Source organism: Pristiophorus japonicus, unplaced genomic scaffold, assembly GCF_044704955.1.
Source record: "Pristiophorus japonicus isolate sPriJap1 unplaced genomic scaffold, sPriJap1.hap1 HAP1_SCAFFOLD_105, whole genome shotgun sequence".
Lineage (NCBI taxonomy): Eukaryota > Metazoa > Chordata > Chondrichthyes > Pristiophoridae > Pristiophorus > Pristiophorus japonicus.
In genome coordinates this window covers 708,832-725,259 of record NW_027250702.1, presented here as the reverse complement: position 1 = coordinate 725,259, position 16,428 = coordinate 708,832, and the positions used below count along the sequence as shown (strand labels likewise).

General features: G+C 45.6%; 1 protein-coding gene across 1 annotated transcript; it reads left to right on the top strand.

Annotated features, from left to right (window-relative positions):
• Nucleotides 1-9,743: 9,743 nt before the first annotated feature.
• On the top strand, nt 9,744-10,649 carry LOC139241351 (probable G-protein coupled receptor 139; the record flags this gene model as incomplete). The annotated part of the gene is made up of 1 exon (XM_070869959.1): nt 9,744-10,649. A coding segment is annotated over one exon (906 nt), but the record flags the coding sequence as incomplete, so codon positions are not given.
• Between the last annotated feature and the right edge of the window lie 5,779 nt (nt 10,650-16,428).

Below are 16,428 nucleotides of genomic sequence, written 5' to 3'. Positions count from 1 at the left end.
GATATACAGAGTGTGCATCGCTAACCAGTGTGGAACACTGTACCCCAGTGACCATGTATTACTGGGAGAGTGAGTCAGGGTAGGATATACTCAGTGTGGGTCACTAACCGGTGTGGAACACCATACTCCAATGACCATGTATTACTGAGAGTGTGTGTCACTGTAGGATATATTGAGTGTGGGTGACTCACCGGTGTAGAACACCGTACCTCAGTGACCATGTATTAATGGAAGTGTCTGTCACTTTGGGATATACTGAGTGTGTTTCACTAACCGGTGTGGAACACCATACCCCAGTGACCATGTATTACTGGGAGTGTGTGTCACTGTAGGATATATTGAGTGTGGGTGACTCACCGGTGTAGAACACCGTACCTCAGTGACCATGTATTACTGGAAGTGTCTGTCACTTTGGGATATACTCAGTGTGTTTCACTAACCGGTGTAGAACACCGCACCTCAGTGACCATGTATTACTGGAATGTCTGTCACTTTGGGATATACTGAGTGTGTGTTATAACCGGTGTAGAACACCATACCTCAGTGACCATGTATTACTGCGAGTGTGTGTCACTGTAGGATGTACTGTGTGTGGGTCACTAACCAGTGTGGAACACCGTACTCCAGTGACCATGTATTACTGGGAGTGTGTATCACTGTACGATGTACTATGTGTGGGTCACTAACCAGTGTGGAACACCGTACTCCAGTGACCATGTATTACTGGGTGTGTGTCTAACTGATGGATATACTGAATGTGGTTCACAAACCGGTGTGGAACACAGTTGCCCAGTGACCATTTATTACTGGTAGTGTCTGTCACTGTAGGATATACTGAGTGCAGGTCACTAACCGGTGTGGAACACAGTACCCCAGTGACCATGCATGTATGTATCATTTTAGAATAGACTGAGAGTGGGTCACTAACCGCTGTGGAACACCATAATCCCATTGACCATGTATTACTGGGATTGTGTATGAGGGTGTAGGATATACAGAGTGTGCATCGCTAACCGGTGTGGAACACTGTACCCCAGTGACCATATATTACTGGGAGAGTGAGTCAGGGTAGGATATACTCAGTGTGGGTCACTAACCGGTGTCGAACACTGTACCCCAGTGACCGTGTATTACTGGGAGAGTCTGACACTGTAGGATACCTGAGTGTGGGTCAATAACCGGTGTGCAGCACCATACACCAGTGACCATGTATTACTGGCAGTGTGTGTCATTCTAGGATATACTGAGTGTGGGTCACTAACCGGTGTGGAACACCGTACCCCAGTGACCGTGTATTACTGGGAGAGTCTGACACTGTAGGATATACTGAGTGTGGGTCACTAACCGGTGTGGAACACCGTACCCCAGTGACCGTGTATTACTGGGAGAGTCTGACACTGTAGGATATACTGAGTGTGGGTCACTAACCGGTGTGGAACACTGTACCCCCAGTGACCATGTATTACTGGGAGTGTATGACACTGTAGGATGTACTCAGTGTGGGTCACTAACCGGTGTGGAACACTGTACCACCAGTGACCATGTATTACTGGGAGTGTATGACACTGTAGGATATACTCAGTGTGGGTCACTAACCGGTGTGGAACACTGTACCACCAGTGACCATGTATTACTCGGAGTGTATGTCACTGTAGGATAAACTGAGTGTGGGTCACTAACCGGTGTGGAGGACCATACCCCAGTGAACATGTATTACTGGGAGTGTGTGTCACTGTAGGATATATTGAGTGTGGGTCACTAACCGGTGTGGAACACCGTACCCCAGTGACCGTGTATTACTGGGAGAGTCTGACACTGTAGGATATACTGAGTGTGGGTCACTAACCGGTGTCGAACACTGTACCCCCAGTGACCATGTATTACTGGGAGTGTATGACACTGTAGGATGTACTCAGTGTGGGTCACTAACCGGTGTGGAACACTGTACCACCAGTGACCATGTATTACTGGGAGTGTGTGTCACTGTAGGATATACTGAGTGTGGGTCACTAACCGGTGTGGAGGACCATACCCCAGTGAACATGTATTACTGGGAGAGTGTGTCACTGTAGGATGTACTGAGTGTGGGTCACTAACCAGTGTGGAACACTATACCCAAGGGAACATGTATAACTGGGAATGTGTGTCACTGTAGGATATACTGAGTGTGGGGCACTAACCGGTGTGGAACACCATAACCCAGTGACCACGTATTACTCGGAGTGTGTTTCACTGTAGGATATACTGAGTGTGGGTCACTAACCGGTGTGGATCACGATAACCCAGTGACCACGTATTACTCGGAGTGTGTGTCACTGTAGGATATACGGAGTCTGGGTCACTAACCGGTGTGGAACACCATAACACAGTGACCACATATTACTCGGAGTGTGTGTCACTGTAGGATATACTGAGTGTGGGTCATTAACCGGTGTGGAACACCGTACACCATTGACCATGTATTACTGGGAGTGTGTGTCACTGTAGGATATACTGAGTGTGGGTCACTAACCGGTGTGGAACACCGTACACCATTGACCATGTATTACTGGGAATGTGCGTCTCTGTAGGATATACTCAGTGTGGGTCACTAACCGGTGTGGAACACTGTACACCATTGACCAAGTATTAATGGGAGTGTGTGTCACTGTGGGATATACTCAGTGTGGGTCACTAACCGGTGTGAAACACTGTACACCATTGACCAGGTATTACTGGGAGTGTGTGTCACTGTGGGATATACTCAGTGTGGGTCACTAACCGGTGTGGAACACTGCACCCCAGTGACCATGTATTACTGGGAGTGTGTGTCACTGTGGGATATACTCAGTGTGGGTCACTAACCGGTGTGGAACACTGTACCCCAGTGACCATGTATTACTGGGAGTGTGTGTCACTGTGGGATATACTCAGTGTGGGTCACTAACCGGTGTGGAACACTGTACACCATTGACCATGTATTACTTGGAGTGTGTGTCACTGTGGGATATACTCAGTGTGGGTCACTAACCGGTGTGGAACACTGTACACCATTGACCAAGTATTACTGGGAGTGTGTGTCACTGTGGGATATACTCAGTGTGGGTCACTAACGGGTGTGGAACACTGTGCACCATTGACCAAGTATTACTGGGAGTGTGTGTCACTGTGGGATATACTCAGTGTGGGTCACTAACCGGTGTGGAACACTGTACACCATTGACCAGGTATTACTGGGAGTGTGTGTCACTGTGGGATATACTCAGTGTGGGTCACTAACCGGTGTGGAACACTGTACACCATTGACCAGGTATTACTGGGAGTGTGTGTCACTGTGGGATATACTCAGTGTGGGTCACTAACCGGTGTGGAGGACCATACCCAGTGACCATGTATTACTGGGAGTGTCTTTCACTGTCGGATGTACTCAGTGTGGGTCACTATTTATTCTACTTCCGCTTCTGAGGCGTACCCTCGGACTCGAGGATTACTCGATTCCATACTAACAATTATTTCCCAGAGTGCTGAAGAGTCCAATGCATGACCTGCATTCTCTGTCACAAATGGGGCAGACGCTGGTTGACCGAACGGCAGTGTGGGGTGCCCGGGTTGCTGCGCACTCCTTCCAGTATCTACGCTTGGCTTCAGCTTGCTCTGGGCGATGAGAATCGATGTGCTCTGCACCGCACGGATGCTTTTCCTCCACTTGGGCTGTCTAGGGCCAGGGATTACCAGGTATAGGAGGGGCCGTTGCAATTATTAAAAGAGGTTTGGAGTGTTTCATGGTAGCTTTCTTCTGCCCACCTGTGGCTCGCTTACAATAACGAATCACCGTGTGGAGCGTTTGCTTTTTGGATCTAATGTCAGGCATGCCAACGATGTGGCCCGTCCAACGGAGCTGATCGACTGTGGTCAATGCTTCGCTGCTGGGGATATTAACCTGACCGAGAAAACTGATGTTGGTGTGACACTCCGGCCAATTAATTTGCAGGAATTTGCGGAGACTGCGTTGGTACTTCTCCTGTGCTTTGTGGTGTCTGCTGTAAATATTCCATGTCTCTGAACCATATAGGAGGGCCGGTATCACTACTGCCCTGTCGACCATGAGCTTTGTCCTGCGTTTGAGGTCCTGGTCTTCAAATACATTCTTCCTCAGGCGTCCGAAGTCTGCACAGACACACTGAAGGCAATGTTGGACTTTGCCATCAAAGTCTGCCTTTGTTGACTGTAGGCTCCTGAGGTCTGGAAAATGGTCCAATTGTACAGTAAACCCGAGCATCCCTGAAACTCGCAGCGGATGGCGAGTTTCCCTGCGCCTATCGCCGCTGATACATTCTGAGTGCCCCATTTACAATTTAATTCACTCGCCATTCACACTGGAAGTCGTCTCGCCCTCACCGGCTTTGGGCTGGGAATGAAAACCCTTGCAGGTTGCTGATCCTGATAGTGACCCCAGTGCACTGCCCCTGCTGAAAGTACAAGTGCTGGACCTCTGGTCTGAACAATATTCTATCTCCACTCTCCAATGGTCCAGGAATGGGAGCTCGGATGGTCCCTTGCTATGCTGCCTTTTCTTGGGATACAGGGAACCTTCGTTGTTCCAATTCTACTCCGGTCCCCTCCTTCACATATTGTTCAGGTACATTGATGACTGTGTTTGCGCAATTTCATTTTCTAGCCATGACGTGGAAAATGTCCTAACTTGCACAAAGTCATGATCAGCCATCACCTCAGCTCTGTGCTTTCTGACATACATTGGCTCCCGGTTAATGAACGCTTCGATTTTGAAAATGATCATCCTTGTTCACAAATCTCTCCATGGCCTTGCAGCTCCCTATCTCTATAATCTTATTCTGCATCATAACCCCTCAAGCTATATCCGCTCTTCAAATGCTGCCCTTTCGAACATCCCTCATTATACTGCTCAACCATCAGTGGCCTTACCTTTTGCTATTTGGGCCCTAAACTCTGGAAGTCCCTCCTTAAACCTCTTTTACCAAGCTTTTGGTCATGTGCTTTAATTTCTTAATTTTTATCTCGGTGTCCCATGTTTCTGTGTTGTCCTGTTAAGACTGTTCTGAAACACCTTGGGATGTTTAACAAAATTAAAGGCGTGATAGAAATAAAAGTTATTGTTATTATTATTAATAATATAGTTATTATTAATATTAGTAATAATCATTATTCTAATTATGCAGTCAACCTTGCTTCTAATTTACGCCCCTCTGTCTCCTTCACAAGCTCCGTCTGACACTACCCTCCCCTTCCTCGACATCTCTAAGTCCATTTCTGAGGACAGGCTCTCGACAAATATCTACCATAATCCGGCAGAGTGCTCCTGCTACCTTGATGATATGACCTCTCACCCAGCTTGCGGGAAGGACTCTATTACATTCTCCGAGTGTCGCTGCCTGCGTTGCATCTGTTCCGATGATGCCACCTCCCACACCAGTGCTTACAACATGTCTTCCTTTTTCTGAGCTGAAGATACCCGCCTTCTGTGGTCCTGATCCTGTGGGCCTGTAACCTAGTGTGGAATGGGTAGGAGAGGAGGGAGGAGGCAGAGTCATGGAGACAGTGACCAGTTGAGTCAATAACGCGGGCTGAGGGGCTACAGTAGTGGTCTGGTTTCCCGGTCCCCATTCCTCACTGGTTGATTATCTTCCTGCAGTGACCATGCACTGTTCAGCGAAGGTTCATCAGGCTGGTTCCTGAGATGAAGGTCTTGTCTTATGAGCAAATGTTGAGCAGGCTGGGCCTATAATCGTTGGAGTTTAGAAGAATCAGCGGTAATCTTATTGAAACGTATAAGATTCTAAGGGGGCTCGACAGGGTAGATGCAGAGAGGGTGTTGCCCCTCGTGTCGGAATCTAGAACTAGGGGTCATAGTTTCAGAATGTTCCCTATGTTGGGGAAGTCCAGAACCAGGGGACACAGTCTAAGGATAAGGGGTAAGCCATTTAGAACCAAGATGAGGAGAAACTTCTTCACTCAGAGAATTGTTAACCAGTGGAATTCCCTGCCACATGGTGTTGTTGATGGCAGTTCATTGGATATATTTATGAGGGAGTTAGTTATGGCCCTTACGGCTAAACGGATCAAGGGGTATGGAGAGAAAGCAGGAAAGGGGTAAAGAGGGAATGATCAGCCATGATCTTATTGAATGGTGGTGCAGGCTCGAAGGACCGGATGGCCTAATCCTGCACCTGTTTTCTATCTTTCTATGTTACCATTAATGTTGCCGACCCGCCCGCTGGGGTGGCTCGGCTTCCCTCCCACTGCCCCGTCTCTGCTAAACTGGGAAGTAGCGGGTTGGAGGTAGGTTGCATTGGGATGATATACGTTAGGAATCGCAGGATAGCGCAGATGAATACGTGGCTTGAGCAGTGGTGCAGCAGGGAGGGATTCAAATTCCTGGGTCATTGGGACCGGTTCTGGGGGAGGTGGGACCAGTACAAACCGGACGGTCTGCACACGGGCAGGACCGGAACCAATGTCCTAGGGGGAGTGTTTGCTAGTGCTGTTGGGGAGGATTTAAACTAATATGGCAGGGGGATGGGAACCAATGCAGGGAGACAGAGGGAAACAAAAAGGAGACAAAAGCAAAAGACAGAAAGAAGATGAGAAAAAGTGGAGGGCAGAGAAACCCAAGGCAAAGAAAAAAAGGGCCACTGTACAGCAAAATTCTAAAAGGACAAAGGGTGTTAATAAAACAAGCCTGAAGGCTTTGTGTCTTAATGCAAGGAGTATCCGCAATAAGGTGGATGAATTAATTGCGCAAATAGATGTTAACAAATATGATGTGATTGGGATTACGGAGACGTGGCTCCAGGATGATCAGGGCTGGGAACTCAACATTCAGGGGTATTCAACATTCAGGAAGGATAGAATAAAAGGAAAAGGAGGTGGGGTAGCATTGCTGGTTAAAGAGGAGATTAATGCAATAGTTAGGAAAGACATTAGCTTGGATGATGTGGAATCTATATGGTTAGAGCTGCAGAACACCAAAGGGCAAAAAAAGTTAGTAGGAGTTGTGTACAGACCTCCAAACAGTAATAGGGATGTTGGGGAGGGCATCAAACAGGAAATTAGGGGTGCATGCAATAAAGGTGTAGCAGTTATAATGGGTGACTTTAATATGCACATAGATTGGGCTAACCAAACTGGAAGCAATACGGTGGAGGAGGATTTCCTGGAGTGCATAAGGGATGGTTTTCTAGACCAATATGTTGAGGAACCAACTAGGGGGGAGGCCATCTTAGACTGGGTGTTGTGTAATGAGAGAGGGTTAATTAGCAATCTCATTGTGCGAGGCCCCTTGGGGAAGAGTGACCATAATATGGTGGAATTCTGCATTAGGATGGAGAATGAAACAGTTAATTCAGAGACCATTGTCCAGAACTTAAAGAAGGGTAACTTTGAAGGTATGAGGCGTGAATTGGCTAGGATAGATTGGCGAATGATACTTAGGGGGTTGACTGTGGATGGGCAATGGCAGACATTTAGAGACCGCATGGATGAATTACAACAATTGTACATTCCTGTCTGGCGTAAAAATAGAAAAGTGAAGGTGGCTCAACCGTGGCTATCTAGGGATATCAGGGATAGTATTAAAGCCAAGGAAGTGGCATACAAATTGGCGAGAAATAGCAGCGAACCTGGGGACTGGGAGAAATTTAGAACTCAGCAGAGGAGGACAAAGGGTTTGATTAGGGCAGGGAAAATGGAGTACGAGAAGAAGCTTGCAGGGAACATTAAGGCGGATTGCAAAAGTTTCTATAGGTATGTAAAGAGAAAAAGGTTGGTGAAGACAAACGTAGGTCCCCTGCAGTCAGAATCAGGGGAAGTCATAACGGGGAACAAAGAAATGGCAGACCAATTGAACAAGTACTTTGGTTCGGTATTCACTAAGGAGGATACAAACAACCTTCCGGATATAAAAGGGGTCAGAGGGTGTAGTAAGGAGGGGGAACTGAGGGAAATCTTTATTAGTCGGGAAATTGTGTTGGGGAAATTTATGGGATTGAAGGCCGATAAATCCCCAGGGCCTGATGGACTGCATCCTAGAGTACTTAAGGAGGTGGCCTTGGAAATAGCGGATGCATTGACAGTCATTTTCCAACATTCTATTGACTCTGGATCAGTTCCTATGGAGTGGAGGGTAGCCAATGTAACCCCACTTTTTAAAAAAGGAGGGAAGAGAGAAAACAGGGAATTATAGACCGGTCAGCCTGACCTCAGTAGTGGGTAAAATGATGGAATCAATTATTAAGGATGTCATAGCAGTGCATCTGGAAAATGGTGACATGATAGGTCCAAGTCAGCATGGATTTGTGAAAGGGAAATCATGCTTGACAAATCTTCTGGAATTTTTTGATGATGTTTCCAGGAAAGTGGACAAAGGAGAACCAGTTGATGTGGTATATTTGGACTTTCAGAAGGCTTTCGACAAGGTCTCACACAAGAGATTAATGTGCAAATTTAAAGCACGTGGGATTGGGGGTAGTGTGCTGACGTGGATTGAGAACTGGTTGTCAGACAGGAAGCAAAGAGTAGGAGTAAACGGGTACTTTTCAGAATGGCAGGCAGTGACAAGTGGAGTGCCGCAAGGTTCTGTGTTGGGGCCCCAGCTGTTTACATTGTACATTAATGATTTAGACGAGGGGATTAAATGCAGTATCTCCAAATTTGCGGATGATACTAAGTTGGGTGGCAGTGTGAGCTGCGAGGAGGATGCTATTAGGCTGCAGAGTGACTTGGATAGGTTAGGTGAGTGGGCAAATGCATGGCAGTTGAAGTATAATGTGGATAAATGTGAGGTTATCCACTTTGGTGGTAAAAACAGAGAGACAGACCATTATCTGAATGGTGAAAGATTAGGAAAAGGGAAGGTGCAACGAGACCTGGGTGTCATGGTACATCAGTCATTGAAGGTTAGCATGCAGGTACAGCAGGCGGTTAAGAAAGCAAATGGCATGTTGGCCTTCATAGCGAGGGGATTTGAATACAGGGGCAGGGAGGTGTTGCTACAGTTGTACAGGGCCTTGGTGAGGCCACACCTGGAGTATTGTGTACAGTTTTGGTCTCCTAACTTGAGGAAGGACATTCTTGCTATTGAGGGAGTGCAGCGAAGGTTCACCAGACTGACTCCTGGGATGGTGGGAATGACCTATCAAGAAAGATTGGATCAATTGGGCTTGTATTCATTGGAGTTCAGAAGAATGAGAGGGGATCTCATAGAAACGTTTAAAATTCTGACGGGTTTAGACAGGTTAGATGCAGAAAGAATGTTCCCAATGTTGGGGAAGTCCAGAACCAGGGGTCACAGTCTGAGGATAAGGGGTAAGCCATTTAGGACCGAGATGAGGAGAAACTTCTTCACCCAGAGAGTGGTGAACCTGTGGAATTCTCTACCACAGAAAGTAGTTGAGGCCAATTCACTAAATATATTCAAAAGGGAGTTAGATGAAGTCCTTACTACTCGGGGGATCAAGGGTTGTGGCGAGAAAGCAGGAAGGGGGTACTGAAGTTTCATGTTCAGCCATGAACTCATTGAATGGCGGTGCAGGCTAGAAGGGCTGAATGGCCTGCTCCTGCACCTATTTTCTATGTTTCTATGTTTCTATGTTGCATGTTAACTCCTGAGCCGATGTCCACCCGACTGTTTTTTGCGAAATGACAGGCCTTACTGTCTGGGCTCAGTCACCGACAATGTGTGACCAATAATTGACTGTCTCTTTTCCCTTCTGTTTATTACAGTGAATTTAGTGGCGATTGTGGTCCTGTCCCGGGGAAAGTGCGGTCTGTCCACCTGCACCACTCGCTACCTGGTTGCCATGGCAGCGGCGGATCTACTGGTGGTCATCACTGCGATCATACTGTACCGGATCAGTTGGTATTATTTCCCGTGGTCTTTCCTGGGTATCACCCCTGTGTGTCGCGTTATACGTCTCCTGTCCTGTGTAGCCACTGACTGTTCTGTCTGGTTCACCGTCACTTTCACCTTTGATCGATTTGTGGCCATTTGTTGGCAGAAGCTGAAAACCAAATATTGCACCGGGAGAACTGCGGCTGTGGTCCTGGCAACAAGCTGCATTCTGCTCTCTTCAAAAAACGTTCCCTTCTACTTTACAATTGTACCTGGATATATAATCAACAATGTTCAGTGGTTCTGTTATTCAATGCCAGCCTATTATACTGATCCCGGATGGCTGGGATTTGACTGGTTTGATACGGTATTAACACCACTGCTCCCATTCGCTGTAATTTTGTTGCTCAACGCTCTGACAATCAGACACATTACAGTGGCCAGTCGAGTCCGGAAGGGACTGAGGGGTGAGAGCAAGGGGGGGAATGGCAGTGACCCAGAGATGGAGAGCAGGAGGAAGTCTGTCATTTTACTCTTCACCATATCTGGCAGCTTCATACTGCTGTGGCTGATATTTGTTATAGAATTCTTATATTATAGCATTGCAGGAATACATCCCGCTGATTACAATGCTTCTTTATATACCTTTCGACAAGTCGGATATATACTGCGGAATTTAAGTTGCTGCACAAACACATTTATTTACGGGGTGACCCAGTCCAAGTTCAGAGAGCAGTTGAAGAGCGCGGTGAAATATCCGTTTACATCGATTATACAATTAATTAATAAACAGAACAACTGAGCACAGGCCAGAGGCGGGTCCCAGTGTTTCCAGTCCAGGAATATAATATTTAGCCCCAGACTTCCATCCCCTGAATTACACCAGTAATGGCTGGTGATCTGATAATACACCCAGCGACCTGTTTAGGACACGGCACTATTTCTGATTGACATGTCCCACCTTGTCTTTCTGGTCAGCACCACGAGCTTGTTGCATTCTGTCAGAGTTCTTCTGTAAAGGGTCACTGCAGCTATTTAGTGAAGGAATTCATTGCAGCTTCCAGAGTGAGAGGCTCGTCAATAGTTAGGTCGGCAGAGTGGAGCTGTAGTTCAGAGGATACATTACATAGAATAGACAGCACAGAAACATATAGTTCGGCCCGACTAGTCTGTGTTGGTGTTTATGCTCCAGACCAGTCTCCTCCCATTGCAAAAACGTCGTCTCAGCCTCTCAGCATATCTTTTATTTTATGTTCTCTCATTTACTCGTCTAGTTTCCCTTTGACAGCATCTGAACTATGTATCTCAACCACTTCCTGACGTAGGGAGTTCCACATTCTAACCACTCTCTGAGTAAATACATTGTTCTTTATTTCCCTATTGGTGTTATTAGTGATTATCTTGCATTTATGGTTCCACAGATTTGGATGCTCCCACGAGTATAAACTTTTCTGTCACCATCGACCCGGTCCAAAACAATCATAATTTTCAAGACTTCGATCAGGACTCCTCTATGTTCTCTGTCTTCTACAGGAACCAAGCACAACTTGTTCAATCGTTCCTGATAACTGTTATCTTTCAGTTCTAGTGCAGTCCAACCAAACATTTGTGAGACCGTACTAGTGGCCCCCATCACCATCTCCATTGCCCTAGCCACCGACTCCATCCCTCTTCCTGTCAGCAGTCTAAGGCTGAACCCAGCCGTTCGCAACCTTAGCGTCTTATTTGAGCAGGAGATGGTATTCCGTCCCCATATCCACTCCTTCACCAGGACGGCATCTTTGTGCCTCTGTTGCAGTTAATTTGCTGCTCAAAACTTCATCCGTGCCATTACCAGCTCTGGATATGACTCCTCCAATGCTCTCCTGTGTGGCTTCCAATCTCCCACCATCCATATACCTCAGCTCATCCAAAACTCTGCTGCCTGTGCCCCTGACTTGCACCTTATCGCAATACCCCATCACACCTGTGCTCGCTGACCTACATTGGCTCCCTGTCCGACAGCGCCTCAATTTTAAAATGATCATTCTTGTTTTCAAATCACTTCATGGCCTCTGCAACCTACACAAGTACTTAGTCCTCCTGAAATCTCTGTGCTGCTCCAAATCTGGCAGATTGCACATCCCCGATTTAAACTTCTCCACCAATGGCAGGCATGCTTTCAGCAACCTGGGTCCCAAGTTCTGGGAATCTCTCCCTACACCTCTCCACATCTAATTCTCCACCTCCTTCAGCTGCCTAGGTCCCAAGCTCTGGGATTCTCTCCCTAAACCTCTCCACCTCACGAACTCCCCTCCTCCTTCAGCTGCCTCGGTCCCAAGCTCTAGCATTCCCTCCCTAAACCTCTATTCGTCTCTAACTCTCCTCCTCCATTAAGATTCCCCTTAAGACTAAATATTTGATGAAGATTATTTGCTAAAACCTCCTTTTGTGCCTCGATGTCAAGATGTCCTTTATTCCCTGTTGGATTTATTAACGGCTGTCTTCAATCTATGTCCCTGAGTTTTGGTATCTCCCACAAGTGGAAACATCTTTTCTCCCTCTACCCTATCAAAGCCTTTCATATCCTGAAAGACACAATCTGACCATCCCTCAGTCTTCTCTTTGCTAAACAAAAGAGCCACGGCCTGTTCAACATTTCCTGATAAGTACACCCTCTCAGTTCTGGTATCATTCCAGGAAATACACTTTGCACCTTCTCCAGTGCCGCGATGTCATTATATAATATTTACACCAAGGATCCAATCAAGTTTACAAAACTTCAATGTTTTACAATTCTATCCCTCGAGACACGAACAAAAGCCTGTTCTTTGTTTTTTATGGATTGATGAACCTCCAGCGCTGCATTTAGTGATTGGTGTAAATGTACTGTCCCATCCCTCTGTTCCTTATTCCTGTTTAGATAATTATTTTCCAAGGAGACTGTCACTTTCATATTCTTCCTATTAAAACGCACCAACTCACACTCCTCTATATTGATGTATTGTGTTCCTAACACAGATGAGACTGCACACAGTGTGATTAAAGTAACAGTGACCTAAGTCTTTATTAAGACACTCCTGAGTGAGGAACAGGCCTTAGAGGCCGGCTTATATACAGTGCTCCCAAGGGATGCTGGGATCCCTTGGGACTTCAGGGGATGCGCTCCCTGGTGGTGGAACATGGGAGTGCATGCTTTACAGATACACAACAGAAGTTCCTTTGCAAATTACACGCCCAGTTTGCAAGTTTATTAATGTATTCAATGCTTTTTGCCGCTTAGCTCCACAGTGTTAACGATACACGCCCATTGTGGAAGCATCCACAAAATTTGAAATTTCACTGCCGCTTCCCGAGTCCGAATGGTTATGTAAATGTTGAACAGGAGTGGTCCCAGCACCGATGCTTGTGGAACATCACTTCTCACCTTTGCCAGTTTCGCTGCTTTTGATTTAAATTGGCTTAGAAATAAACCCTAATTCACTGTTTCATTTGAATCGCTTTGCTGACCTGCGATACAGTTTTTAAAGATTTGTTCACCTGAACCACATTCACTTTGATCTTCTGGCCCATTCAGTTTCTTATTTGCTAAGGTGTCGGTGATCGTAGAATCATAGAATTGTACAGTACAGAGAGATTCCATTCGGCAAATCGTGCCGGCTCTGTCTCTTTTGTAGAGATTTACAATTAATCCCACTCCTCTGCTCTAACGCCTGTATCTTTTTTACTTCAAATATTTTTCGCAAATTCCCTTTTGAAAGTTACTATTGAATGTGCTTCCTCCTCCCTTTCAGACAGTTCATTCCAGATCACAACATCTCGCTGTTTAAACAAAATTTTCATTCAGTCGTTTCTGGTTCTTTTGCCAATCACATTAAATCTGTGTCCTCTGGTTACCGACCCACATGTCATTGGAAACAGTTGCTCCTTTATTACTTTATTGAAACTATTTAGGACTTTGAAGACGTCTATTGAACTCTTCTTAACCTTCTCTGCTCTGAGGACAACATACCCAGCTTCTACAATCTCTCTATATAACTGAAAACCCATTCCCTGGAGAAATTCTGGTCAATCTCCCTAACCATCTCAGTTCTAAGGAGAACAACCCCTGCATCTCCCGTCTGTCCACGTAACTAAAGGACCATATTCCGGGAACCATTCTGGTCAATTTCTCATTAACATAATTACATGAGTACATAAGAAATAGGAACAGGAGTAGGCAATTCTGCCCCTCGATCCTGCTACGCCATGCAATAAGATAATGGCTGATATGATCCTGGACTCAGCTCCACATTCCACCCACTTCCCATAACCCCTTATCTCCTTATCGCTCAAGAAACTGTCTATCTCTGTCTTAAGTGTATTCAATGTCCCAGCTTCCACAGCTCCCCGAGGCAGCAAATTCCATAGATTTACAAGACTCTGAGAGAAGAAATTCCTCCTCATCGCAGTTTTAAATGGAGGGCACCTTCTTCTAAGATCATGCCCTCTAGTTCTAGTCTCCCGCATCAGTGGAAACATCCTCTCTGCATCCACCTTTTCAAGCCCCCTCATAATATTATACGTTTCAATAAGATCACCTCGCATTCTTCTGAACTGCAATGAATAGAGGCCCAACTTACTCAACCTTTTCTCATAAGTCTACTACCCCATCCCCGGAATCAACCGAGTGAACCTTCTCTGAACTGCCTCCAAAGCAAGTTTTTCCTTTCGTAATTATGGAAACCAAAATTGCACGCAGTATTCCAGGTGTCGCTTCACCAATACGTTGTACAACTGTAGCAAGACATCCCTGATTTTGTACTCCATCCACTTTGCAATAAAGGCCAAGATACCATTGGCCTTCCTGATAAATATCTGTAACTGCATACTATGCTTTTGTGTTTCATGCGCAAGTACCCCAAGTTCCCGCTGTAATGCGGCCCTTTGCAAACTTTCTCCATTAAATAATAACTTGCGCTATGATTTATTCTGCCAAAGTGCTAGACCTCACACTTCCCAACATTATACTCCATCTGCCATTTTTTTCACCACTCATTTAGCCTTTTGCAGATTTTATGTGTCCTCCTCACACATTGCTTTTCCTCCCATCTTTGTATCGTCAGTGAACTTGGCTACGTTACACTCGGTCCCTTCTTCCAAGTTATTAATATAGATTGTAAATAGTTGGGGTCCCAGCACTGATACCTGTGGCACCCACTAGTTACTGATTGCCAACCAAGAAATGAACCATTTATCCTGAATCTTTCTGTTAGTTAGCCAATCCTCCAACCATGATAAACTATTACCACCAACCCCATGAACTTTTATCTTGTGCAGTAACCCTTTATGTGGCACCTTTTCAAATGTCTTCTGGGATTCGAAATACACCACATCCACTGCTTCCGCTTTATCTACCCCATTCGTTACATCCTCAAAGACCTCCAGCAAATTTGTCAAACATGACTTCCCCTTCATAAATCCATGCTGACTCTGTCTGACCGAATTTTGCTTATCCAAATGTCCTGCTACTGCTCCTTTAATAATGGACTCCAACATTTTCCCAAGCATAGATGTTAGGCTAACTGGTCTATAGTTTCCTGCTTTTTGTTTGCCTCCTATATTAAATAGGAGGCGTTCAATTTGCAGTTTTCCAATCTGCTCGGACCTCTCCAGAATCCAGGGAAATTTTGTAAATTCAAACAATGCATCCACAATCCCTGCCACTAGTTCTCTTAAGACCCGAGGATGCAAGCCATCAGGTCCAAGGGATTTACCTGACTTTTGTCCCATTATCTTACTGAGAACCACCTCCTTAGTGATTTTGATTGTGTTAAGTTCCTCCCCCGCTATTACCCTATGACTATCCACTGTCGGAATATTGTTAGTATCCACTACTGTAAAGACTGATGCAAAATAATTGTTCAGAGTTTCTGCCATCTCCATGTTTCCCATTACTAGTTCCTCGGTCTCGTCCTCTCAGGGGCCAACATTTACTTTCGCCACTTTTTAATTTCATATACCGAGGGAAACATCTGACCATCTCTGCTCAAATCAGAACAACACCAGTATCTCCAGTCAGTCCATATAACTGAGGTCCCCATTCCTCGTATCAATCTGCCATTAATATCCTCTGTTCTAAGGAGAGGAACCCCTGTTCTACAGTGTCTCCACATAACTGAAGACCCTCATCCATGGAACCGCTCTAGAATTTCTCTTCTGTACATGCTCCAATGCCTTGACATTTTATCCCAATGTGAGGTGCCCTGAAATGAACACCATACCCCAGCTGAAGCCTAAATAGTGTTTTATAATATCTTAACATAACTTCCTTGCTTCTGTGCTCGATTGCACTATTAATGAAGCAAGTGGCACAGAATGACATTTAACATCCTTTTCAACTTTCCAGCAGCCTTCAAAGATTTGTGTAAATACACCCAGGTCTCTCTGTACTTGCTCTCGCTTTAAATTGTACAATTTAGTTCATATTGCCTCTCCTCAATCTTCCTACCAACATACTTTACTTCATAATTAAATTTCATCTGCCATGTGTCTACTATTTGAATCAGAGTTAGGGATATGAAGTAAGGGAAGGGTTTGGATTTGGATTGAAACGCCATCCT